General features: G+C 43.1%; 1 protein-coding gene across 6 annotated transcripts in view; it reads left to right on the forward strand.

The window, feature by feature from the left end:
* LOC126108467 (zinc finger protein 879-like) overlaps positions 1-26,867 on the forward strand; it is a 223,442-nt gene that overhangs the window by 163,808 nt on the left and 32,767 nt on the right. For 5 of the 6 annotated variants that reach the window (XM_049913711.1, XM_049913710.1, XM_049913713.1 and 2 more), the window contains 4 exons: positions 13,886-13,984; positions 14,287-14,385; positions 19,255-19,320; positions 26,334-26,371. In XM_049913711.1, coding sequence (XP_049769668.1) covers positions 13,886-13,984; positions 14,287-14,385; positions 19,255-19,320; positions 26,334-26,371 — 302 coding nt within the window. The remainder of the gene's footprint in view (positions 1-13,885; positions 13,985-14,286; positions 14,386-19,254; positions 19,321-26,333; positions 26,372-26,867) is intronic. The other variant, XM_049913714.1, reaches the window with a different exon arrangement.

A 26,867-nucleotide genomic window follows, 5' to 3' on the forward strand; every position in this document is an offset into this window, starting at 1 on the left:
AATAGAGTGAGGGAAAAACAACTGTCTATAGGCTTCCATATGAGCCCTAATATCTCGTATCTTATCTTCGCGGTCCTTACGTGCGACATGTTGGTGGCAGTAGCATTTATTTGCAGCCAGCTTCAAATGCCAGTTCTCTATATTTTCTCGATAGTGCTTCTCGAAAAGAATGCCACCTTCCCTCCAGGGATTCCCATTTGAGTTCGCGGAGCATCACCGTAACACTTAAATGTCATTCGAACATACTGGTAACAAATCTATCCGCCTACCTCTGAACACTTCGATGTCTTCCTTCAAGCGCACCTGGTACGGATCCAAAACATTCGAGCAGCACTCGAGACTAGGTCGCACCAGTGTCCTGTATGCAGTCTCCTTTACAGGTGAACCACTCTTTCCAAAAATTCTCCCAATAATGTCACCTTCCCTACTACAGTTCTCACACGCTCGTGCCACCTCATTCGTATCGCTCTGCGTCGTTACGCCCAGATATTTAAACGACTCGACTGTGTCGAGCTGGACGTTAATAATACTGTATCCGAACATTACAGGTTTGTTCTTCCTACTCATACACATTAACTTACTTTTGATATGAATATAATAGAGGGAAACATTCCACGTGGGAAAAATATATTTAAAAAGAAAGATGATGAGACTTACCAAACAAAAGCGCTGGCAGGTTGATAGACACACAAACATACACACAAAATTCTAGCTTTCGCAACCAACGGTTGCCTCGTCAGGAAAGAGGGAAAGACAAAAGGATATGGGTTTTAAGGGAGAGGGTAAGGAGTCATTCCAATCCCGGGAGCGGAAAGACTTACCTTAGGGGGAAAAAAGGACAGGTATACACTCGCACACACACACATATCCATCCGCATATACACAGACACAAGCAGATTGCCTTTATAAATGTCTGCTTGTGTCTGTGTATATGCGGATGGATATGTGTGTGTGTGCGAGTGTATACCTGTCCTTTTTTCCCCCTAAGGTAAGTGTTTCCGCTCCCGGGATTGGAATGACTCCTTACCCTCTCCCTTAAAACCCATATCCTTTTGTCTTTCCCTCTCCTTCCCTCTTTCCTGACGAGGCAACCGTTGGTTGCGAAAGCTAGAATTATGTGTGTATGTTTGTGTTTGTTTGTGTGTCTATCGACCTGCCAGCGCTTTTGTTTGGTAAGTCTCATCATCATTCTTTTTAAATATATTAACTTACTTTTGTTCACACTTAGGGCTAGCTGCCATTTATCGCACCAACTGGAAATTTTGTCTCGTATCTCCCTTCACTCACTCAACTTTGACAGCTTACCGTACACCACAGCATCGTCAGCAGACCACGCCTACCCTGCCTGTCAAACCATTAATGTTGATAGAGAGTGTTAGCTGTCCTATCACACTTCCCTGGGGCACTCCCGACAATACTCTTGTCGCTGTTGAACACTTGCTGTCGAGGACAGTATACTGGGTTCTACGATTTAACAAGTCTCTGAGCCACTCGCACGTCTGTGAACTTATTCCGTACGTTTGCACCTCCGTTAACAGCCCGCGGTAGCGCACTGTGTCAAATGCTTTTCGGAAATCTGGGAGTATAGAATCTGCATTTTGCCCTTCGTTCCTAGTTCTCAGTATATCTTGTGAGAAAAGGGGAAGCTGAGTTTTGCACGAGTGTTGCTTTCTAAAACTGTGTCGATTCGTGGACATAAGTTTCTCGGTCTGAAAAAAGCTTATTATATTCAAACTGAGAATGTTTCAAGATTTCTGCATCAAACAGAAGCTAGGGATATTGGTCTGTAATTCTGCAGGTCCATTCTTTTATCTTTCGTGACAAACTTTTTTCCAGTCGCTAGGGCCTTTGTGCTGGGTGCGAGATTCACTATAAATGCAAACGAAGTAAGGGGTCAGTGCCCTAGAGTACTCTTCGTAAAACCGAATTAGGATTCTAGTGGACCTGGTGATTTATTATTTGTTTTCAAATTTTTCAGTTGTTTTTCTACACCAGATATGTTTATCACGATGTCGTCTATATGGGAGTCTGTCTGATCATCAAATGACAGTATGCTTGTATGTTTCACCTGTGTGAACAATTTCTTGAACAGGAAATTTAAAACATAGGCTATTGATTTGCTATCTTCAACTGTCACGCCAGAGTGCTCAAGGAGGGACTGAACGGAAACCTTAGACCCGCTTAGTGGTGTTATGTAAGACCAGATTTATCTTGGGTGCTCTGCCAGATGTTTTGCTAAGGTGTGACGGTGATGGTTGTTGTATGTTTTGTGCATAGATCTCACCAGAGATGCACGAATCTCTACTAGCCTTCACTTGTCGTCATTTGTGCGTTCCCTTTTGAACCGAGAGTGTAACAGCCTCTGCTTCTTCAGTATCGTATGAATTTTGTTATTAAATCATGACGGGTCTTTCCACGTACTAGGCATGTAACTCTCCAGACCGAGATTTACAGTTTGCTTAAACTTTGCCCACAATTCCTCTACATCTATGTTACAGGTATTAAATGATGCCAGTTCACTGTCTAAGTGAGATTCTAACAATTGCTTATCCGCTTTGTCTAGCAGAGAAACACTCACCTAGCCTTCTCGACTGATTTATTAGCTTTCATAATTACAGTCACCATAATGATAACAGAATTACCCTGTCAATAAGATCTGGCACTACAAATGTGTAGTTACAAGGGCTAAGAGATTAGGTCTGAGATATTTCCATGGTGCGTGGCTCACAGAAACAGCTGCGTAAGGCTGCTTTCAGAAAATGTGTTCGAAAGTACTTCCCAAGACTGTCTGCGTGTACCCTCCCACAATGAATCGAAAGACCTCTTCGTCTATACTCGGTAGGTTAAAGTCGTCTCCAATTAGTATTGCACGATCTGAGATTTTACACGCTACTGGCCGTAGACTTTCTTAGAATGACTCTAGAACTCTCACAGTGGAATGGGGTAGCTGGTAAAAACATCCAACAATTCACTTGATTCCACCTAGACCTGTTATACGTGATGAGATAATTTCACTGTCACGTTAAACTTTGGCCTCAACATTGACAATATTTTTGTCAACTACAGTGAACACTTCGCCTCCGTGACTTCTAATCTGTCTTTCTGATATATTCCCCGTGACTTTCTTAATATCTTAGAGGTTTTTACTTGAGGTTTCAGCCAGCTCTCGGTCTCTAGTAATTTGAGTGCTACAAGTTACCTGGAGGGCAGTAAAATTGAGAACTTTGTTACTAATACTTTGACAAGTTACACCTGCCCCGTGTGCTCTCGACAAGTACTCTGCCACTCGAGCAGCTGCTTCCTCTGTGTGGTGCACCCCTGACGTGTCGAGGGGGATCTTACAGACCTCCAGCCGATAATGCGGGTGTAGAAATCTGTAGCCGAGACTCTCGCAGAGTCGACGAAGCCTCCGGTCGAGACCTCCGTTCGGCTCCGAAAGGAGGACCCCTGTCGGCTCTCGGAACGGTGCGACAAACTGCGAGCTCCGATCGCACCCCGTGTGCGAGGCCGGCGGTCTTCGCCACCTCTGCCAGCCAGACGTAAGAACTGAGGACGGCCTCGGAACCCACGCCACAGACTCGCAGACGACCGAGTCCTGCACGCTCGATAGCCGCAGGCGGGGCGCCCTCCACGTCTCGGACGAGGCCCGGCGGCGGCCATAACGAGTGTACGGTTGCTTTCTTTCCAGACCTTAATGCTATCTTCGTAAGGGGCACCGTAAAGCACCTGACATCGGAGCTCCCGGTAACTAGCAGCCCCCTGGCCACGTGTGCCCGCTCGGACCGCGCCGGAGGGGCAGCCACGTGTCCACTCGCGGTGTGGGTCAGTCAGCCTTCCGCTTCGAGTGACGCGAACGCGTTACCGCCCGCCACTCGCCCTGCCCTGAGGGCGGATCCACTGCATCCGGGTCACTAGCGGGTACCTCGGCAGCAGAGTTCCGGACAGAAAGAGTGGCACCTCGGGTGTCCCGTGTGACGTGCCAGATTCTCTGACACTGCTAAGCTGCGAGGTAGCAGACTGGAGGTGGCCGACTGTAGCCAAAAGTGCATTCGGCTGTTCGCAAACTGCGGCTAGCTCCTCCCGAGTCTGCGCACGGCACGGCACACGTTCTATCTGTCCTAGCGAGACTAACTGAAGAAGTGAACTGTAGAACCGGACGGAAACCTAGATGCGAGGGTGGTTTCTAAAGTTCTCGGAACAGAATAGAAAAATAGTATTTACATCACTGAAATTTTTTTAAATTATTTTTCAGTGTATTCCCCTTGTAGATTAATGTACTCAGTCCGACGATATTCCGATGCCTCGATACCGCCTCGAAAATGAGTTTCCTCCAGGCCTGCAAAATAGTTATCAACTTGTGCTATCAATTCTTCGTTTGAAGTGAATCTTTTTCCACCGAGAAAAATTTTCAGTTTCGGGAAGAGATGGAAGTCTGATGGACCCATGTAGACAGGTGTGGCAACAATTCGTACCTCAGTTCGTGTAATTTTGCCGTGGCGACGGCACACGTGTGCGGGCGTGCATTGTCTCGATGGAAGACGACTTTGTTCCTCGCTAAACCTGGCCGTTTTTCACACGTCTTCTGTTGGAACTTGTCCCGGAGGTTAGCATAGTAATCTCCAGAAATTGTTTGCCCGGTGGAGAGATAATCTGCAAACAGAATCCCCTCCGCATCCGAGAACACTGGTGTCGTGACCTTTCCCGCTGAACAAATTGTCTTTGCTTTCTTTCGTGGGGGAGAGCATGTTTCCACTACTTTGACTGTTGTTTTGTCTCTGGGGTATAGTAGTGGAACCAAATTTCATATGTGGTCACTAAGTGGCACAAAAAATCTGTTCATTTCTCCTAAAACGGACCAAACATTGTTCCGATATGTCCGTACCTGTGCGTTTTTGATCCAGCGTCGAGAGTTGCAGCACCTATCTTGCAGATAAATTTTTCATTTCTAAGTCTTCAGTTAAAATGTGATGTACTCTTTCAGATGACATCTGGCAAGCGAGAGCAATTTCACGTACTTTCAATCGGCGATCCTCCGTGACCGTCTCGGCCGACCACTGCGCGGGTCGTCATCTGGGCTCTCCTGACCAAATTTAAATTCATTTGTCCCCTTGGCAACCGTTGAATATGAAGGAGCAGAGTCACCCAGTGTGTTCTGGAAATTGGGACAAATGTCCTTTTCTTTCATACCTTTCTTTACGAAGTACTTAATCACTGCTCGAATCTCGATCCCCCCCCATCTTCGCAAATCACAACACGGAAACAATAGAGCCACGTCACCACCACTGCTCTCTTCCGAGAGCACTGATGTGGCGCGTGTTCACGGGTAACAGTCCAAAGAAGATCATGTGAACAACTCATTGCACTAGCGCTGGCCTCTCGTGACGATTCCGAGAACTTTTCAAACCACCCTTGTATGCACTTGCTTCCCTCCTGATGTGTCACCATTGGACACTGATGCTTTAAGGGGACCAGGACATCAAGAGGACCCAAAAAATGGAAGTTTATTTATGTAATAAAATTTGTGATTCTTCACAGTTCTAAAATTATGTACTTTATATATAGTATAGTACAGGGTGTCTACATCCCGGGACAACCGGGAGATTCGGGAAAAACCCGGGAATTTTTTCATCCGGGAGAAAACCGGGAAAAACCCGGGAATCTTTTTGACTTTCGGGAATTTTTCATTGTTTTAGTTTTCATTTAAATTTTTGTGATTTTGACTGGTAAGAACCACTACTCTAACAAAAAAATTTACTGTATCCCGCCTCTGCAGTATAACAGTGCAGCAACAAAACATGAACGAGAGAAAAAAAAACGAAAATAAAACTTAAGTCGCAAAGAAAATGCGCCGTATACAACAAAACACAGTGCTCATACAAGCGTCTGCCAACAGCAAAGTGTATCAAAGGCTTTAGGAAGACTGTGCAGTGCTTCTTAGCAACAAATTGCCTCCAATGAGCGTGACGTGACAGTTTTTTTCTTTAATTGTTGGTAGGTCTGGCCTTCAAAAATGAAGAAGTTGTGGGTCAGGATGAAGCTGGCTACGGTAATGAGGAAAGAGGTTTTAGGTAGGGTGGCAGGTGATCGGCGTGAAAGGAAGTGCTCCATCGCAGCGAGGCCCTGGATGTAGGCATTAATCTTTTAATGTTTCGTACGTACAAACATGCGGGCTTCCTGCGTCATCGTAGCTGCGCAAGTGCAGTGACGCTTGTTATCTGGCGCTCTGTGGCAACTGCTGAAACGTACCTTTCTAATAGGTCACGGAAAAATATTGCGAGTATTGCTTTGAAAAGCGTTACTTTCAAAGTAAATTTCCTTTTATGTAAGATAAACTATGTGAGAGAGTGTACGACGAATTTCTTAAATCACAGAGCGTTTGACTCTCATTTAAAAATCATCTCTTTGGGGACGACCATATGAAGAATTTCGAGCCCAGAAGATCAGACATTTACGTCGATATTAAAAAATTTTACTGACACATTTATGTGATGCGTGACGCGCAAAAAAGATCAACAATATATGTGGAAGCTTAGCTTCTCTTGCAGCTTATTAATCTTAGAGACCAATATTATATGTGATAGGTTTGCTTTTCTTGTAGCAACAATTGTACATTAATTTAAGCCATTAACTTTTGTTATTTGTGTGTTCGCGCTACTTAAGAGTGATCTTGCTATTGGCTGACTACATCACGTGTCAAATGCTGTCATCAGCTGGCGAGATCAGGTGACATGAGCTGTGACTGGCTTACAAAAGCGGGTCGCAATCTCGATTTTAATGCTTCGGAAAGTAACATGCGGTGTTTGGTGGAATTCGAATTTATACCTTCGTAACACGAAAATATGCAGTGTGTATGTTGCTGCACATCAAAGATCTTTCCAAAACGTGTTTTTGCCCCTGAGTTTCATTTTCTAAAGTGCCGAGAAAAAGTATACTTTCACTTAATACGGAAAAAGTGTTTTTTCATCCGGGAGAAAGAGTATTTTCAACCAGGAAATCCAGGAATTATTTTTCCTTGTCCATGTAGACTCCCTGTAGTAGCTCATCATTTTTATGTTTAAATGCCGTTCTAAAGCAGATGCACCCCATGAATGCCTAATTGTCTCATTACTGTCAAACACGAAACCTTGCCTAAAATGTCTCTTTATTTAATTTTGGCGCCGCTATTTCCATAGCAACTCGTTTGTGTAACATCCTTGAAGGACATATTGACTGTACTATGAGCAGCGATTTATCGCGGTCTATCTTTCTGTCGATAAAGGTAGATTACTCGAGTTTATTTGTATTTCTTACTTCACTGTGTATTTCAACCATTTCATATTCTAAAATGCCAAAAATGAATAAGTTCAATTCCAGTCCTAAATTTTACGGTAATCACCACAAGTGTGTCATTGGAAATCATAAAAATGAAGAAATTGCTACACTGCAGCAAAGTGGGGTTAGGCCTAAAAGCTTGCCAGGCTGTGCTTCAGAACGCAAATTGCAACGTCTTACTGAAAATGAACAGGAGGTTGGTGTTGTCAGAGATGAAAATAAAGGTTACATTTTAATTAGTAAGTGCAAGTTTTCAGAATTAGTTTTGTCTGTTACTAAATGTTAATACTGTAAGTTAGAAATCCCTTATGTTTAGTGAAGATCTATGAGAAGAGGCCTATTCAGCAAAATTGTAGTGGAATGTCAAGTGTGTGAAGTAATGAAATGTACGATGTCATCTCCAATAACATGCAAGATGAAAAGGATATTCTCCTTGCTTATGCCACGAGGTATATTGGGAAAGGGAGTGAAGCAGCCCAGATGTTCTGTGCTATCTCCCACTGCCACCTGTTAAATTTGAGAGGTATTATAAATGTTAACCTAATGCCATAACAGAAGTCAGCGAAGCATATGTACAGAGGGCAGTGAAAGAAACTGTAGATATTTGTGAATCTACTGATATTGTTGCTGTGTTGGATGGTTCCTGGTAGAAGAGAGGCTATACATCACAGAATGGAGCTGTCACAATTGTCCTTGTATATACAGGCAAGGTGCTGGACTATCAATGTCTGACAGAACTCTGGCAAGGCTGTGCTGGTAAGGTAAATGAACACAAATGCGACAAAAACTTCAAAAGTTTCGGTGGTGGTATGGAAAGCAAGGGGCAGTGTGTATTTTTAGTAGGTCAGTTGTTAGATGTGGTGTGTGAGGAAATTTTGCAAGGACGTGGGAAAGGGGGGGGGGGGGGGGGGGGGGGGGCTTCTCTCATGACAGTGCAATTGGTGGATGAGGCAGGCAGAAACATGAAATCAGAAATTGAAAACATCACAGAGTATTATGGCCTGACAAGCTGGAGAGGCAAAAATGTTAGTGAGATGAGGAAAGTGATTTGGGCAACTTTGTTTCATGGAATATCCACCAGCGAGCATCCACAGCATGGCCTCTTCCCAAAAGGAAACACTTTGTGGTGCAAGTATAGTAGGTGTGAAGCAAACGGACAAAATCGTACACCTGGATACGCCATGCCAGAAACTGTTATGGTAGAACTAGAGCCAATATATCAAGATCTTTCAGGTTCTAACCTCTTAGAAAAATTTTTACATGGCAAAACACAGAAAGCTTCAGTAGTTGCATTTGGGAATGCTTGTCAGAAACTTTTTGTTAGCACACCATAATACATTAATGATAGAATGACAAGCAGATTAAAAACCACGAGCAGACCAGGCATCAGAGCTGGGGACAACACGAAAAGTGGGCTGCTATGAGTGTACAGGCAGCATGTCGCTGAAGCTGAAAAAGCTGCTCAAAGCATGACAGAGGAGGCCAGAATAACAAAGAAAACTGAAGATGATGAAAAGGACACTCAGAATCGACAAGATTACGGAGCTGGAATGTTTGGACACATTATCATTGAGAAGAAAATCACGTGCATAGCTATAGTTCGTTTCCTGTCATCATCGTTTTTGCATACTTAGGTATCGTTATCTCATCCAATATTAAAGCTACAAAAACAAAATTTTGCACGAATAATAATTTAGTGCATGCTCACACAGTAAACTACATTATACAACATTCCATTAAATATTTTAAGCTGGAGCATACCATATGTTCGTAAATTATTAGAAGAAACATTGACTTTTTAAAAGCATTGTAAAACCCAGGATGGAATGGGACAGTATTATGAAAAGGATAGTCGCTACTCACCATACAGCGGAGATGCTGAGTCGCTGAAAGGCACAACAAAAAGACTGTTGGAAAATTAGCTTTCGGCCAACAAAACCTTTCACACACACACACACACACACACACACACACACACACACACAATGACCACAGTCTCTGGCAGCTAGAGCCACACTGGCTCCACATTTTTTTTCACGTAGAGGTCACAATATCCAATTACAGTAGGTCATAATGGCCAGCACAATAAACTTGTCCTATTAATTGGCTAAAGTTTCATTCCAATATCTATTAAAGTTTTTAAGTTTACTAAATTTCAAAATACTAGTAAGAACTACAGGCCACGAGGTCCAGATCCTCTTAGTGAGCTGCTCAGAGAAAAATGAAAACTGCGTTACAGATTGCCTGAATTTACACTTGCAGTTACAGAATGTGTTATGAAGCCTCTGAAATACAAAAATATGCACAAAATTTAAGAAATATGCTACTAGTAAAACACAAGAATAGCTAAATATCCAACTTGCTGCTTTGGAGTTGTGAACAAGTGACAGCAGAGGGCCCGATTGACCGTCCTCGTCACCACCCTTTGGAGTCACGGCTGCTGAAAGTGGAACTTGTAGACACACACACTAATAGGAGTTGTGGAATGTCCTATCTTTAAAGAAATAGCAGTTTTTCTTTCTTGGGTCATTTACTGATTACACTGGCCAATAATGAAAATGTTTTGGGCTCAAAAATAGTTAGTTCTTATGTACATCCATCTCCTGAATTAAAAAAACAACCATCAAATGAAAGATTAGCTCTTGCTTTCGAGATAAAGTGACATTTCATTTTTATGGTCAACATTTTCAGTTTTGGGGGAATTTGTTATCGGAGTTGGCAGACCTGTCCAGTAACAAAACACAAATGACCTTAAGCTGTTTGTAAGTCATAAACATAGGTAGTGTTGCTGTGGCTGTGTGTTTCATACAGTTTCTTTGTAATTAAAGCAGCATTTCTGATTTGAGAGTGCTTTTGTAGTGTGAAATTTGTAAAAATGCCACGACAATGTGCAAATAAGGGTAATAATTTTTGTCACATTTGTGGTGAAATGACATTTTCCTCACAGAAACGCAAGCTGACGCCTCTTGTGAAGACTGCCTACCGGCGTTATTTCGGTATGGAAGTAGGGGACCAGGATAGGTCTTGGGCCCCACATGTATGTTGCAGCGCAGTGTTCGGTTACACTGTGAGAGTGGCTGAAAAATAAGGCTTTTGCTGTGCCTGTGGAGTGACAGGAGCCTATAAACCATACAGATGACAGCTATAAAGGCAGGATTGTGTACGAAGAAAAGAAGAATAGATCAGTACCCGAATCTTCGATCTGCTTATCGACCCATTCCGCATCCAGATAGTTAACTAGTTCCTACTCCACTTGAAAATTGTGTATTTGAAATAGAAAATAAAGACAATGTGGAACAAAAAGAAGAAGAAGAAGAAGAACAACAACAACAACCAAACAAGCCTTCGACATCCCATGACCCTGATTCTGAGGGAAAAGATGATAAAGCGCACAGAATGAGTCAAGCGGAATTGAGTGATCTCATTAGAGACGTAGACCTGTCAAAGGAAAAGGCAGAAATTCTTGGGTCTCAACTAAAGCAATGGAATCTTCTCGAAAGTGATGTCACAGTCTCACAGTATAGAAAACGTCACGTGGAACTGCTTCCCTTTTCGGAGAAGAGAAACTGTCTCGTTATTTGCTGCGACATTGATGTCTTGATGAAATCTTTGAATTTGAACCGCGATCCAACTGAACGGAGGCTGTTCATCTACTCCCCCGAGCTTAGTTTGAAAGCTGTGTTACGTCACAATGGCGACGGTCTTCCTTCTATTCCTGTCGGTCACGCTGTTCACCTGAAGGTGATGTATCCAAATATGACAGCCGTGTTGGACTCGATCAAATATCAGGAACACAAATGGTTAATCTGTGATGATCTAAAAGTCATTGCCATACTACTAGGACTGCAACTGGGGTGCACAAAACGTAGCTGCTTCTTATGTATGTGGGACAGTAGGGATAGGAAATAACATTATATTAAAGCAGACTGGCCTGCAAGAAATCTTAACCCCAGTGAGGAAAATGTCCTTGCCGAGCCTGTCGTGGACGCAGAGGTTGCTGTTCTCCTACCCCTGCACATCGAGCTGGGTTTGGTGAAACATTTTATCAAATGTATGAACCGAGAAGGATGGGCCTTTAAGTACATAATAGAGAAATTTCCAAAATTAAGTGATGCAAAAGTTAAGGCAGGTATTTTTATCGGGCCACACAATTGAGAACTTGTAAAGGATCCTACAGTTGACACAGTTTTGGAGGGGGAAGAAAAGGAAGCTTGGGAAGGCTTCCAGGGATTTTTAGGCAACAAAAGAAATGATAACTACACTCAGTTGGTGACAGTGCTCTAGCAAAAATACCACAACCTTGGATCCAACATGTCCCTTAAAATCCATTTTCTCCACTCCCATCTAGACTTATTCCCTCATAGTTGTAAAGCTGTCAGTGATAAACATGGAGAAAGATTCCATAAGGACATTTCTGTTATGAAACAAAGATATCAGGGCCATTGGAATGAAGCAGTGCGTGTGGATTACTGTCAGTCTCTGTGTAGGGATGCTCTGGAACTCCGTTACGAGAGAGAAACTAAAAAATGACGGCCTCGTGCAGCCGCTACACAATTCTGTTCAGACCCATGCATCTGTGAAGTATTCTTCCAGCAATCTAGAACTCTTAAAATGTAACCACCATTGAAAAAATTCAAATACACTTTCAGTCCTGTTGTTGTTGTTGTGGTCTTCAGTCCTGAGACTGGTTTGATGCAGCTCTCCATGCTACTCTATCCTGTGCAAGCTTCTTCATCTCCCATTACTTACTGCAACCTACATCCTTCTGAATCTGCTTAGTGTATTCATCTCTTGGTCTCCCCCTACGATTTTTACCCTCCACGCTGCCCTCCAATACTAAATTGGTGATCCCTTGATGCCTCAGAACATGTCCTACCAACCGATCCCTTCTTCTGGTCAAGTTGTGCCACAAACTTCTCTTCTCCCCAATCCTATTCAATACTTCCTCATTAGTTATGTGATCTACCCATCTAATCTTCTGCATTCTTCTGTAGCACCACATTTCGAAAGCTTCTATTCTCTTCTTGTCCAAACTATTTATTGCCCATGATTCACTTCCATACATGGCTACACTTCATACAAATACTTTCAGAAACGACTTCCTGACACTTAAATCTATACTCGATGTTAACAAATTTCTCTTTTTCAGAAACACTTTCCTTGCCATTGCCAGTCTACATTTTATATCCTCTCTACTTCGACCATCATGAGTTATTTTGCTCTCCAAATAGCAAAACTCCTTTACTACTTTAAGTGTCGCATTTCCTAATCTAATACCCTCAGCATCACCCGACTTAATTCGACTACATTCCATTATCCTCGTTTTGCTTTTCTTGATGTTCATCTTATATCCTTTTTTCAAGACACTGTCCATTCCGTTCAACTGCTCTTCCAAGTCCTTTGCTCTGTCTGACAGAATTACAATGTCATCGGCGAACCTGAACGTTTTTATTTCTTCTCCATGGATTTTAATACCTACTCTGAATTTTTCTTTCGTTTCCTTTACTGCTTGCTCAATATACAGATCGAGTAACATCGGGGAGAGGCTACAACCCTGTCTCACTCCCTTCCCAAGCACTGCTTCCCTTTCCTGCCCCTCAACTCTTATAACTGCCATCTGGTTTCTGTACAAATTGTAAATAGCCTTTCGCTCCCTGTATTTTACCCCTGCCACCTTCAGGATTTGAAAGAGAGTGTTCCAGTCAACATTGTCAAAAGCTTTCTCTAAGTCTACCAATGCTAGAAACGTAGGTTTGCCTTCCCTTAATCTAGCTTCCAAGATAAGTCGTAGGGTCAGTATTGCCTCACGTGTTCCAATATTTCTACGGAATCCAAACTGATCTTCCCTGAGGTCGGCTTCTACCATTTTTTCCATTCGTCTGTAAAGAATTTGTGTTAGTATTTTACAGCTGTGACTTATTAAACTGATAGTTCGGTAATTTTCACATCTGTCAACACATGCTTTCTTTGGGATTGGAATTATTATATTCTTCTTAAAGTCTGAGGGAATTTCGCCTGTCTCATACATCTTGCTAACCAGATGGTAGAGTTTTGTCAGGACTGGCTCTCCCAAGGCCGTCAGTAGTTCTAGCTACTCCTGGGGCCTTGTTTCGACTCAGGTCTTTCAGTGCTCTGTCAAACTCTTCACGCAGTATCATATTTCCCATTTCATCTTCATCTACATCCTCTTCCATTGCCATAATATTGTCCTCAAGTACATTGCCCTTGTATAGACCCTCTATATACTCCTTCCACCTTTCCCTTCTTTGCTTAGAACTGTGTTTCCATAGAAGTTCTTGATATTCATGCAAGTGGTTCTCCTTTCTCCAGAGGTCTCTTTAATTTTCCTGTAGGCAGTATCTATCTTACCCCTGATCTTGTTAGCATATGTAATTAAAATGTATCTTTTTTCTCTTAATCCATTAATATGAAATACCTGCACCTAGTGTGTATCATGGAAATTAGAGCTAAGGAAAGTTTTTCATTGTCATACTCATTTTTCCCAGCCCAAAATTAGTAAGTACTGACTCTTTGAAATGGTTTAGTGCAATACAGTGATTTTTCTCGATTGCAGGTACACGGGAATGGGGCGCGGCAGAAGCCGGCGCGTAACCCGGGAGGAGCAGCTGAAGAGGAGGAGATGATTCTCGGCCTGGAGCCGGAGATGGAGTGGGTGAGAACAGCTCAGTAATTCTCCTCTTAAAGCCGTCCACTGGCAGTTATGGCTCACAGGGGATGGAGGCGATTTTCGTAAACACGGTCGTAAAAACAAAAGAAACAGTCTCTTCTTTCGAGTTTACGAGAATTTTCAATTACTCCAGTGTAGTGCCAAATACGATAATTTTCAGTTCAGTTCTTCACGATCTCTGCAAGCCGTTGAGTAATTAACCGTAAAGTTCTCTTCTGAAAACTAAAATGTTACAGCTGTAATGGTACTTGAATTACGTAACCATTAGTGATTTTTCTCGATTGCAGGTACACGAGAATGGGGCGCGGCAGAAGCCGGCGCGTAACCCGGGAGGAGCAGCTGAAGAGGAGGAGATGATTCTCGGCCTGGAGCCGGAGATGGAGTGGGTGAGAACAGCTCAGTAATTCTCCTCTTAAAGCCGTCCACTGGCAGTTATGGCTCACAGGGGATGGAGGCGATTTTCGTAAACAAGGTCGTAAAAACAAAAGAAACAGTCTCTTCTTTCAAGTTTACGAGAATTTTCAATTACTCCAGTGTAGTGCCAAATACGATAATTTTCAGTTCTTCACGATCTCTGCAAGCCGTTGAGTAATTAACCGTAAAGTTCTCTTCTGAAAACTAAAATGTTACAGCTGTAATGGTACTTGAATTACGTAACCATTATGGCACCACATCTGAACTTCTCGATACCAGTAATATTCTACTGTATTTCTGTTAACTACTTAACATATTTCTGAGACGACATTCAGATTTGATTTTACTTTTGATACATCGATATGTTTGTATTGCAATGATATTATTCTTATGTGTATTCGTTCTTTTGTCACTATGATCTTTGACGTACTTGTAACTCTGATTTTTGGGCACGTAAGCGGTAGTTAGTTGGTTGTTGAGTTGTTGGAGAGTGGGACCTTGAGAAGGTCAAGTCTTGGACGTCATGTTGGAAAGATGCATATTGTAGTTGGCTTATAAAATGTGAGGACGATGTTTTCAAGTATGTTTTGTATTGTGCAGTGATGTTTTGTGTTTACGTGATATTGCAATAAAAGCAATTAAAAGGAAGTGTAACTTAAATTCTGAGTGCTGATTATTTTTTTTTACATCACCATTGTGCTAACTTTGAAAGGTTTAATCTGGAAGAATGGTTTGTGAAGCGCATCTACAAAACTTTTGAATATAGCAGGATAAAACCTAGTCCTCTTTTCATCCGAGCTTGGAATCATAACCACCTAGATTTCCAACGATTGCCCGCATCTCGTGGTCGTGCGGTAGCATTCTCACTTCCCACGCCCGGGTTCCCGGGTTCGATTCCCGGCGGGGTCAGGGATTTTCTCTGCCTCGTGATGGCTGGGTGTTGTGTGCTGTCCTTAGGTTAGTTAGGTTTAAGTAGTTCTAAGTTCTAGGGGACTGATGACCATAGATGTTAAGTCCCATAGTGCTCAGAGCCATTTGAGCCATTTCCAACGATTGAGCCATGATTTTACGACGAGACCAGTGTGGGAAACACAAAAAGATGAGTGCCTAGTTTTTTGATTATTACATGAAAAGACTATTAACTGTGCTCTAATGACACCTGCCACATAATAACGTTGTTGTTGCCCGAAAATGCAGTATTTAGCAGCGTGAGCAACACCACAATTGTTATTAAATGCTGACCTTTGTTGTGGTTGGGTTGTTAAACAGCAAATCTCTCGAACACTTCGAGCTTCACTTCTGTAATACTAAACTGAGGCACACGGTCGATAAATGTTTGGCGCGAATAAAAATGGAACTCGTTGGCAGCAGGAATGGCGGCTGTCACTGAAGCAACTGATTTTTGGTTGTCTTAAACGCCAGTTTAACCAGACGGTTAAAAGTGCTCGTAATAACTAGTTACTGAAATGGCCAATTTTTGCTATTTTATTCCTATTATTTCCTGTATTAAATATGGAAACTGAACAGAGTTTGAAAAATTTTTACTCCCTCGGTTTTTATGGTACATAGAATCAAAATATTAAATTAAACAGGCAAATAAAGCAAAAGTTAGTCCGTCCACCGTCGGATGCTTTTCTCGGAGAGTGGGAAGTGGTTGACTACTACAAAAAAGTATTCTCCTATTGATTCTAATTTTTTAGAACTCTACTCAAAAATCATTTAATCTGGGATCGTACCACAATTTGGACATTGCGAATAGCCACTTCTGAGATTGGAAACTGAGATTTGAGAACTATATTTTTCGTGTTAATTTGTCCATTCTCAAAGGCTGCAGGCAGACAAACACATTATATAGATGCAGGCAGCCAATCAGCTGCTTTGTGTTTTTATTGCAAACTATGACTGATCTGTTAAGTTGTAAGTTTTCTCCTTACATTATGTCACAAATTCATTGTGGCTCCTCCCATTTTTAAACTTTTAAAGCAAATGGAGCATTTTATTTCATTGTTCTGCACTTCATAAAATTTTTCCAGGCTGTGGATGGTCTCATTCTGCAATAAAATGGATCTCCGGTGGTGACAGCGAGAAACTACTGCGTAGACAAGGTGGGGGCAAGTCTTGCACACTACATGTACACGCGTACCATCTGGTAGGCCACATCCTGTGGTGACAGGGACATAATCATCTCAGCAGTGCTGTACCAGTTCTTATGCCGTGTGTCTGTTGCTCATTTCTGTCGGTATTGCTGTTAAAATAGCACGTATCGCCTTCCCGTTTTCTGTAATAATGTAATATTTCAAAGCAGTGCAAATTTATGAATTATTTGTTCTTTAAAAAAGGTCTATTTAAAAACGAAAAACTTTAGCACTGCTGCAGTGACTAATTGATATTTCAGCATTTTTATCTGGTTATTAGTAAAAAAGAAAATCATCTGTTATAAACGAGACAAACACCAGAAGATACTGGTTATTCAGGGCTAAAATACCGGTATCAGTTTTAACCCATCAGTTTTTCCCATCCCTTGCAGCCAGACCCAGAAAGTTTGTTAAAATTACCTAAAAGGATTTGGAGGACATGTTGCAACAGCCGTTGACAACTTGGTTTTGGATCCAACAGTCTGCAGTGGTTTAACTGAAAAGTCAATATCTGATCATGATGGCCTCATTTTAACAATAAATTTTACTGGCCATTTAGGTACAGATGATAGAGGAAAAGGATTGTAGTGTAGAATCATAAGCAGTGACTCGACCACAGAATTTACAGAGAAATTACAGGAAAAATGCAGGGGATAAATTTGTTCTTAAACATATTCCTACAACACTTTGAATCTTGTTTTTTTCCCTACAGGAAATAAGGCTGAAAATGAAGAATAGCGATGATAAGGCTATACATCTCCTGGGTTTAAAGTAATAAGAGAGAGAGAGAGATAAAGGAAAAAAGAAGGAACCTTCTCATGTACTGTGCTCAAAAAACGAGGCACAAGCAGTTTGGAACATTATTAACTCTCTAGTGAGCAAAGTGCACCAACCACAAACAACGTTGTTTTGTACCTTTCCATTGTTGTCCTACAGTTGTGAGCCTGCTTCCATTCCTGCATTATTGCTTCAGCTAACCCAATGATAAACTGTGTTGTTGTACACCCGAGTGGCAGTAGTAATATAAAATAAACAGTGAGCTAGGTGAGAAAAAATTTACAGTCGATGCGAGGAAGTGACTAATATTCTGAGCTAGCAGCACAACCCTCTAATGAAGCAGTTGCAGTTAGTAATTTAACAAGTGTGTGCAGGATTGACACAGGGACCGATGACCGTAGCAGTCTGGTCCCTTTAATCCCACAAACCAACCAACCAGGATTGACACAAGTTATGGAAATCAGGGAGTTTCAAACATATCAAAGAAATTTGGGGGGGGGGGGAGGGGGGGGGGAAGCTGGAAAAATCTCTTTTTTTGTCTCAGTAGCATGAAATTGTTTACTGAGATGTCACCTGTCGTCGCTGGCTTGGATCGGCTGAGTACGTGCGACACTTCCCTACTCCCTCGTTCTTACTGCTTCTCCCCTTCCCACCCTACACCTCCCTTCAGCTTGCAGTCGGTGCTGCCACCTTCACACAGAGTCGGATCTGCTGATCGGGGAGTCTATTTCGTGAAACAGCTGCTCCACATTCACTTCATTCACACTGGGACGTCCGCTTCTCTGTGCCGGGCACATGCAACCCGTTGTAACGAATTTGTCACGCCAGTGATAAATGGCCTTCCTTGTCGGTGGCTTCTTACCGTACTCGGTTCTAAACATCCGTCGAACAGCTGTAGCACACTCGTTTTTGTCGAACTCTGACACACAGAAAGCTCGCTCCTCACTCCAACTCTCCACATTTGCGACTAGCGCTGACTGTGTGCGAATTACCAAACTACGCTGTGACAGTATACGTGAAAAAAAACTTTCAAGGTTTCTCTTCAAAATGACATATGTATGATATCTGTACAGTGTTCGGTTCTTGTGCAATAAATAATTGAAAGTGTTCCCGGACTTTATGTACACCCTGTACTGCAGTGTTGCTGTCTGTTAACACTGACAACTCTACGCAGATGCCGCTGCTCTCGGTCATTAAGTGAAGGTCGTCAGCCACTGTGTTTCCTGTGGTGAGAGATAATGCCTGAAATTTGTTGTTCTCCGCATTAATATTGACTCGGTGGATTTCAGAATATTGAATTCCCTAAGGATTTCCAAAATGGAATGTCCGACGTATCTAGCTCCAATTACCATTTCGTGATGAGAGTCTGTCAATTCCTGTTGTGCAGCCGTAATCTCGTCGGACAGGTTTTCAAATGAATCGCTCGAGTACAGACGACGGGTCTCCAACGTACTGCCTTTTTGCAGCTTGTGCACGCGATACTGCCACCATCTGTGCACGTGCAGATTGTTATCCCACGACTTTTGTCACCTCGGCGTATTAATAAAAGAAATGAAGACACTCGCGAAAATCACGGGAGTGTGAAAAATTCTGAGGTTAGCATTGTGTTCACATTCGAGCGTTAGGAGGTGGAGCACGAGGTTCGACAGGCCGAAATGAAAACGTCCAAAGTTCCTGCATGTTTCGGTCAGTGAACAGTTGAAAACACCGCAGAGTCTTTCAGAATTTTTTAAGTTTTTCAGAATTACCTCAGCATTTCCCCGAGTTTCAGGTGAAGTGAATTTTGTTCGACTATTCCAAATGGTATCTAGTCTTGGCTTTGTGCTTGTGATGCAATATATCCTTAGAAGCTTTTTGTTACTCAAAATTGCCACAATGTTTTTTAGTATAGTAGTTTATCACCAGTTAGTTGGTTATTATGCTCCACAGGTTCTTCCAGTCGGACCTGCCAGTGATGAGCCCTCGAGCGACCCCCTGGCTTCTGAAAGAGAAGTGGTGAGTGCTTTATTTGTGCTCTGATTTATTGTATTTGTATTTAGTCGGCTGCATTGCTGCACACATTGTGCTTTAAAATCACCAGAATTCTTTATGTGATGTGCACACTTGCCTATCATCGGTTTGAGCAAAGACGCCAAGAATTTTTCTAGGTCGTTGGTGGGATGACTATATTAATAAGATCAATGTTTTATTATGTGATTCAGCGTCACGAGCAGAGTGGTGCGAAAAACAGCAGAACTTTTATCAAATAGTTCTCTATCGAAGGAGGTCATCGAGAGACTGAAACCTAACAGTTCAGTTCCACCTAGCCTATATGGACTGCCTAAGATCCACAGGGAAAATGTGCCATTACATCCAATTGTGAGTAACATTGGAGCAGCCACCTACGACCTAGCAAAGTTCTTGGCATGTTTGCTCCCCTGGTGGCCAATCTTTTTATGGAGGATTTTGAGGAGAGAGCACTCGACTCTGCCACTTTTAAACCGACAGTATTTTGGCGGTACGTTGATGAGACTTTTATAGTGTGGCCTCACAGTCTGGACCGTCTCCAAGAATTTTTACATCACATGAACTCCGTACATGAAAACATAAGGTTTACCACGGAGATAGAGAAAGATGGTTGTCTGCCATTTGTAGACGTCTCGGTGCGACGGAAGAGTGGTGGCACACTCGGTCACTCGTACAGACCTGTATCTACAAGTTACTAGTTGCCACCATCCAGCACAAACAATGGGCGTTCTCAAAACCTTGATCCTCCGTGCCCATACTATCTCTGACGCCGACAGTCTTCGAGCGGAAGTGGAACACCTGCAAAAAGTATTTTTGGAGAATGGCTTTTCACCTAGGCAAGTGAACAGAGTGACGAAGCCCTACAAATGACGGAACAAGGGAGAGGAAGAGGCCTTCAGGTCGACTGTTTATTTACCATTTATTGGGAATATTTCTTCACAGATAGGCAGAATATTGAGAAAGTATCAAGTGAGAGTCATCTTTCGCCCTCCTTCCAAAATTTCATCTTTGGTGGGATCCGTTAAAGACGACCTGGGCCTGCGTAAATCGGGTGTTTACAAAATTCCATGCGAATACGGCAAATCGTATATAGGGCAAACGGCACGAACTGTGCAGGAACGCATTGTGGAACACCGACGGCATACTCACCTTCTCCGACCCACCGATTCCGCAATTGCCGAACATTGTATTTCCACAGACCGTTCCACGAATTACGACGACACAAAAATTTTGGCCCGTACGTCAAACTTTTGGAGCTCGATTATCAATGAATCTGTGGAAATGGGATTGTCTGACAACGAGACTCTCATCAATCGAGATAGTGGTTATCAGCTAAACTCTGCTCGGAATCCTGTTATAGAGAAACTTCGTAGTCGACGTAGTTATCTGCATAAAGACGGAAATCGACCTGACACCGATACGCCAGGCTTTCACGGTGGAGGGCGCGAGGCGCAGCGCACGGAGCCGTTATGAACGCGCACACTGAGCGGCACATGCGCAATGTCACCTCAGTACGGCTTTAAATAGCGGAGCTCAGGGCGTACTCGCCGGTACTACTACAGTGGCACTCACCTGAAGATGGCCAGAAGACTCGGCGCCAAAATATCGTGGCAGGACGTTACTGATATCTGGCAGTTCTTCCGTGTTTTTACGGAATGAACTTGCAACCGTTCGCGTTGCCCTTCTCTGAATATGTTCAATTCCCCCTGTTAGTCCTGAATAGTATGGGTCCCACACACTAGAGCAGTATTCAGACAAGCACTATTCACACAAGTGTTTTACACTGTCCTGTCAAAAGCTTGAATAACCGCGTATTGCAGCGTGGACAGTTCCGAGATGTGCAGGAAGAGTCAGTCAGGTTCTGTAAGGTGCCGACACCGATGCTGTGCCGTGCCAGCTCCAGTGCCGTGGTCAGCTGCTCCAGGTTTCACAGTTGAGAATCCACGTGCAAACAACACAGTCGAGCTGTTCCCACAGATTCTCAATTTGTTTTAAACCCGGGGAGTACGATAAACTAATTCTGGTGTTCTTCAAACCAAACGCGTACACTCTGGGCCGTGTGAGACACGCTGCATTGGCAGCTCGGTAGATGCCGTCATGCCGGGGAATAACAAACTACACATTATCGTCTTAACTTTGATGAAGGCCTTACTGGCCAAAAGCTATATTTGTGACAGGTTTTGTTGTGCCTATCTGCGACTCAGCATCCCTGCTGTATGGCGAATAGCAACTTTACCTTTCAAAATATTGAAACTGCATGTCGGGGTGGACACAGTCAGCGAGGATAGATGCGTACTTTTGTTGTTACGCTGTGCCCTCCAGAATGACGAGATTACCCAGACGATGCCACAAAAATGTTCCCCAGGCCATATACACTACGTGATCAAAAGTACCTGTACACCCCCAAAGACACGTTTTTCACATTACGTGCATTGTGCTGCCACCTGCTGTCAGGTACTCGATATCAGAGACCTCAGTTGTCATTAGACATCTTGAGAGAGCAGAATGGGGCGCTCAGTGGAACTCGTGGACTTCGAACGTGGTCAGGTGATTGGGTGTCACTTGTGTAATACGTGTGTACGCGAGATTTCCACACTACTAAATATCCCTAAGTCCACTGTTTCTGATGTGACGGTGAAGTGGAAACGTGAAGGGACACGTACAGCACAAAAGTGTACAGGCTGACCTCGTCTGTTGACTGACAGAGACCGCCGAGAGTTGAACAGGGGCATAATGTGTAATAGGCAGACGTCTATCCAGACCATCTCACAGGAATTCCAAACTGCATCAGGATCCACTGCAAATACTATGACAGGCGGGAGGCAAGAAAACTTTAATATGACGGTCGAGCAGCTGCTCATAAACCATACAGCACACCGGTAAATGCCAGACGACGCCGCGCTCGGTGTAAGGAGTATAAACGTTGGACGATTGAACAGTGGAAAAACATCGTGTGGAGTGACAAATCACGGTACACAATGTAGTGATCCGATGGCAGGGTGTGAGTATGGCGAATGCCGGGTGAACGTCATCTTCCAGCGTGTGTAGGGCCGACAGAAAAATTCGGAGGTGGTGGTGTTGCAGTGTGGTCGTGTATTTCGTGGAGGGGGTTTTCACCCCTTGTTGGTTTCGTGGCACTATCGCAGCACATTGAAGTTTTAAGCACCTTCTCGCTTCCCAGTGTCGAAGAGCAATTTGGGGACGGTGATTGCATCTTTCAATACGATCGAGCACCTGTTCGTAATGCACGGCCTGTGGCAGAGTGGTTACATGACAGTAACATCCCTGTAACAGACTGGCCTGCACAGAGTCCTGACCTAAATCCTAGAGAACACCTTTGGGACGTTTTGGAACGCCGAGTTTGTGCCAAACCTCACCGACCGACATCGATACCTCTGCTCGGTGCAGTTCTCCGTGAAGAATGGGCTGCCATTACACAAGAAACCTTCCGGCACCTGACTGAACGTATGCCTACGGGAGTGGAAGCTGTAGTCGAGGGTAAGGGTGGGGCAACACCATATTGAATTCCAGCATTACTGATGGAGGGCGCCACAAACTTGTGAGTCATTTTGAGCCAGGTTTCCGGATACTTTTGATAACATAGTGTAGCTCCCTCATGCGGCCTGGACTCGTCTGACAATTGTCGCTCGGTGTTTGCATTCATACATTTCACACTATACACACCAGTATCTACAAGACGGATCATAATACTCGATTCATCTGGAGAATCCACACGTCACCAGTCACCGGACGCCCAGTTGCGATAGTGGCCCGCAAATTTGGCCGTCGTCACCGCCGAACGGCAGTCGGCTCGGGTGAGTGAAGCGGGCGCCTGCTGCAGATGCAGAGGCCCACGTGCAGTGACATTTGCCGAGCGGTCGTCGAGGAGGCACTGTTGGCAGCCCCACGCTTCATCTGGGCAGTCAGTTGCTCGACAGTTGCACGTCTGGTCGCCCGTGCACGTATCCGCGGACGTCGTTTACCCCTGTCGTCTGTCCACCACAGTTGCCTCGGCGCCAGTATCGGGCAGTGCCATTTTGTCGTGCAGAGTATACTTCAAACGTGGCAGCACACGAACGGTGTACAAACTTAGCCATTTTGGGAATGCTTCGACCTTTGTCCCAAATGCCAATGATTACGTCCTTTTTTTGGACATCAGGTAAATCACTCCGTTTGTGCCATTACAACAAAGACAGCACTGTTGTCCTCATCCCCAGACACTATTGATATACCCTCCATTGCTAGTGCTGCCATGTGCTGTCTGTGAGTGGTTGGTCCACATTGACTTCAAATGTACCGTATTTACTCGAATCTAAGCTGCACTTTTTTTCCGGTTTTTGTAATCCAAAAAACCGCCTGCGGCTTAGAATCGAGTGCAAAGTAAGCGGAAGTTCTGAAAAATGTTGGTAGGTGCCGCCACAACTAACTTCTCCCATCGAATATATGTAGCGCTATACAGGCGTGCTTTCCAGCCAGAAAGATATATACGGGCGCCAAAACCTCTGCGTCAGTAAATAAATTAAAAGGTAGAAGAATGTAAACATTTGCCATGTATTCTTTTGTGTTTCCTGCTGTCTTATTTAAATCCTGTCTGCCTAATAAACTACGAAACTAGAGTGAGACAATAGTAAATGTTAAAGAATATACATATCATGTCGTGTTTTATTCGTATTATTCTTATGCTGAATAGTGATACAGTCAGAAATGAAGCACGGCAACTGACTAGATTTTTAAATCTAAGATAAATCTAATTTTTGTGCAGAATGCAATGTACTAAAGAGGCGTCTGCAAAGATTTTCAAACGGACAAAAATTTTCGCTGAACTCTCGGCCAGAACATCTTCTATCATACAAACTCTATTATTTGGTTCTTGTTGATCATTATCAAAGAAAGCAGGAGTGTAAGTGACAACAAATGGCAGTGTCTTGCCATTCTTTTGCTTATGAGACAATTCCTCTCTCGCTCGTTTTTTTCTTTTTCTTTTTTTTTTTTTTTTAATTGTAAGGTAAGCTGCCGTAGCACACACGAAAGCTCGCCATGCCGTGAACGGCGACAGGTCGTAAACACTCATTATCGGAATACTACAAACAATGCATGAAACAGTACAATAATGCATTTTTAGCGTAGAGTGACGTAAATACCTATAAGAAAGAGAACGACACTTATCAGATCAAAGCAAAATAAGCAATCGATTCAAACCAGACGAAGCACGTGAAAAAGGAAGGGTACCCTTATAAATACGGACGGAGCACCTGACGCATAGCAATGGCTACCTGGTAAAGCTTAACTGCTAAGCTTACGACTCGAACCAAACTACTGTAGCTGTATCTTCATCCATTCGACCTTAATTGTGTCTCATGTTGCAATGGACCAACTTTGTTTCGATTTGCAGGTGCGGTCTAAAACTTTTCTCTCCCTTTGAATTTTGATTCTCAAATTTCAGGTGCGGCTTAGATTCGGGAATTTTTTTGTTTCCTTTATTTCGGGTCTCATTTTTCAGGTGCGGCTTAAATTCGGGTGCAGCTTAGATTCGAGTAAATACGGTAGGCGGTGGTCACATTAACGTGACTGGATCTGTTTAAACAATCTCCTTTCAAGGCTGACTGCATTTTCCGTGTCCTACCAGTGATTCAAAGTATGCCACGCACCTTACCTACAGCTGATCCTAAATTATCATTTCATTTTGTATCCTAACAAATTGTTATGCCCTGGTATTCGTATGAGTATATTGATTCCAGATGCTGAAGTTATACGCACTATGTGGTCAAAAGTATCCAGACACCTGACTGAAAATGACTTACAAGTTCGTGGAGCCCTCCATCTGTAATGCTGGAATTCAGTGCGGTGTTGTCCCACCCTTAGCCTTGACGACAGCTTCCATTCTCGCGGGCATACGTTCAGTCAGGTGCTGGAAGGTTTCTTGGGGAATGGCAGCCCATTCTTCACAGAGTGCTGCACTGAGGAGAAGTATCAATGTTGGTCGTTCTATAGGATTCAGGTCAGGACTCTGTGCAGGCCAGTCCATTACAGGGATGTTATTGTCATGTAACCACTCTGCCAAAGGCCTGTGCATTATCAACAGGTACTCGATCGTGTTGAAAGGTGCAGTCACCATCCCCAAATTGCTCTACGACAGTGAGAAGCAAGAACCCGCTTAAAACATCAGTGTAGGCCTGTGCTGTGATAGTGCCGATCATACAATGTTTACGCTCCTTACACAAAGCGAGGCATTTACCGGTGTGATGTGTAGCTTATGAGCCGCTGCTCGACTGTCAGATCCAAGTTTTCCCGCCTCCCGCCTAACTGTCGTAGTGCTTGCAGTGGATCCTGATGCAGTTTGGACTTCCTGTGTCAGCCTATTACACGTTACGCCCCTCTTCAACTGTCGGTGGTCTCCGCTCCGTCAGTTGACAGGCGAGATCGACCTGTACACTTTTGTGTTGTACGTGTCCCTTCGTGTTTCCACTTCACTATCACCTTTGGAAGCAGTGAACCTAGGGCACTTTCGAACTCCTCGAGTTCCATGGAGCGCCCCACTCTGTTCTCTCACAATGTCGCTGATATTGAGTACCTGGCAGTAGGTGGTAGCACAATGCACCTAACATGAAAAACACGTTTTTTGGTGGTGTCTGGATACTTTTGTTTACGTAGTGTACCTATGGCTTTTCAAGTTGTGAAGTGCACAGTTTTAAATTTCTGTTTCAATAAAACAAATTGCCAGTCTTTGCACCACTTTGAAATCTTATTGAGATCTGGTTGAATATTTATGTAACTGCTTTGAGACAGTACTTCATTGACATAACTACATTGTATGAAAAAAGTGTGTGGTTATTATTAATATTCTCATAATGCAGCACCTTTACTAACCTCTGTCTTTGATAAATTTGTTAAAATGCCTAATACACTCTGTCATGCATTTGAGTAACTAAGTGTAGAGTTGTAATGCTTTGCGTTGAAGTTAAGCTTGTTCATTGTGACAATTGTGGTTCCTAATGTTTCAGATACCCGATTCCATGAATGAGGGATTTTATCCAACGGGGTAAGTTTTTATTCTTCTCTGGAAAGTGTTTCATCGTGATAGATGTAGAACACTTCTTTTTAAATTAAATGAAGAATTGAAGGTATTCCTCAAAAGTGTACTTTTGAGATATTTACCATTTTTTTAAATAGCCGGTAACTTTATCATAACAGTAAGAATCAGAAAATGTTTTATGGGTTAGGTTATGTGGGTATTGTATTACATTCCTGCATATGTGACACAGAATGCATTGATTATTATAGGGAAAACTGTCACTTTACTAATGACACACAGATAATGTTGCATACACAAGACACATTTTCAGATACAACAGAGAAACAATAAGTAACATCATTTTCATTAATTGGTTTTTCTTTAAATCATACTCGTTATTTTTATAAAAGCTGTAGCGAACAGGAGGCACAAACTTCAACATTGACATTATATAACACACTTTAGGAGCATTGACGGGCCAATCATTAAAACACTTACGTTCCAGAATAGTGTCATTTATTTT

The sequence above is a fragment of the Schistocerca cancellata genome, chromosome 11 (genome assembly GCF_023864275.1).
Source record: "Schistocerca cancellata isolate TAMUIC-IGC-003103 chromosome 11, iqSchCanc2.1, whole genome shotgun sequence".
Taxonomy (NCBI): domain Eukaryota; kingdom Metazoa; phylum Arthropoda; class Insecta; order Orthoptera; family Acrididae; genus Schistocerca; species Schistocerca cancellata.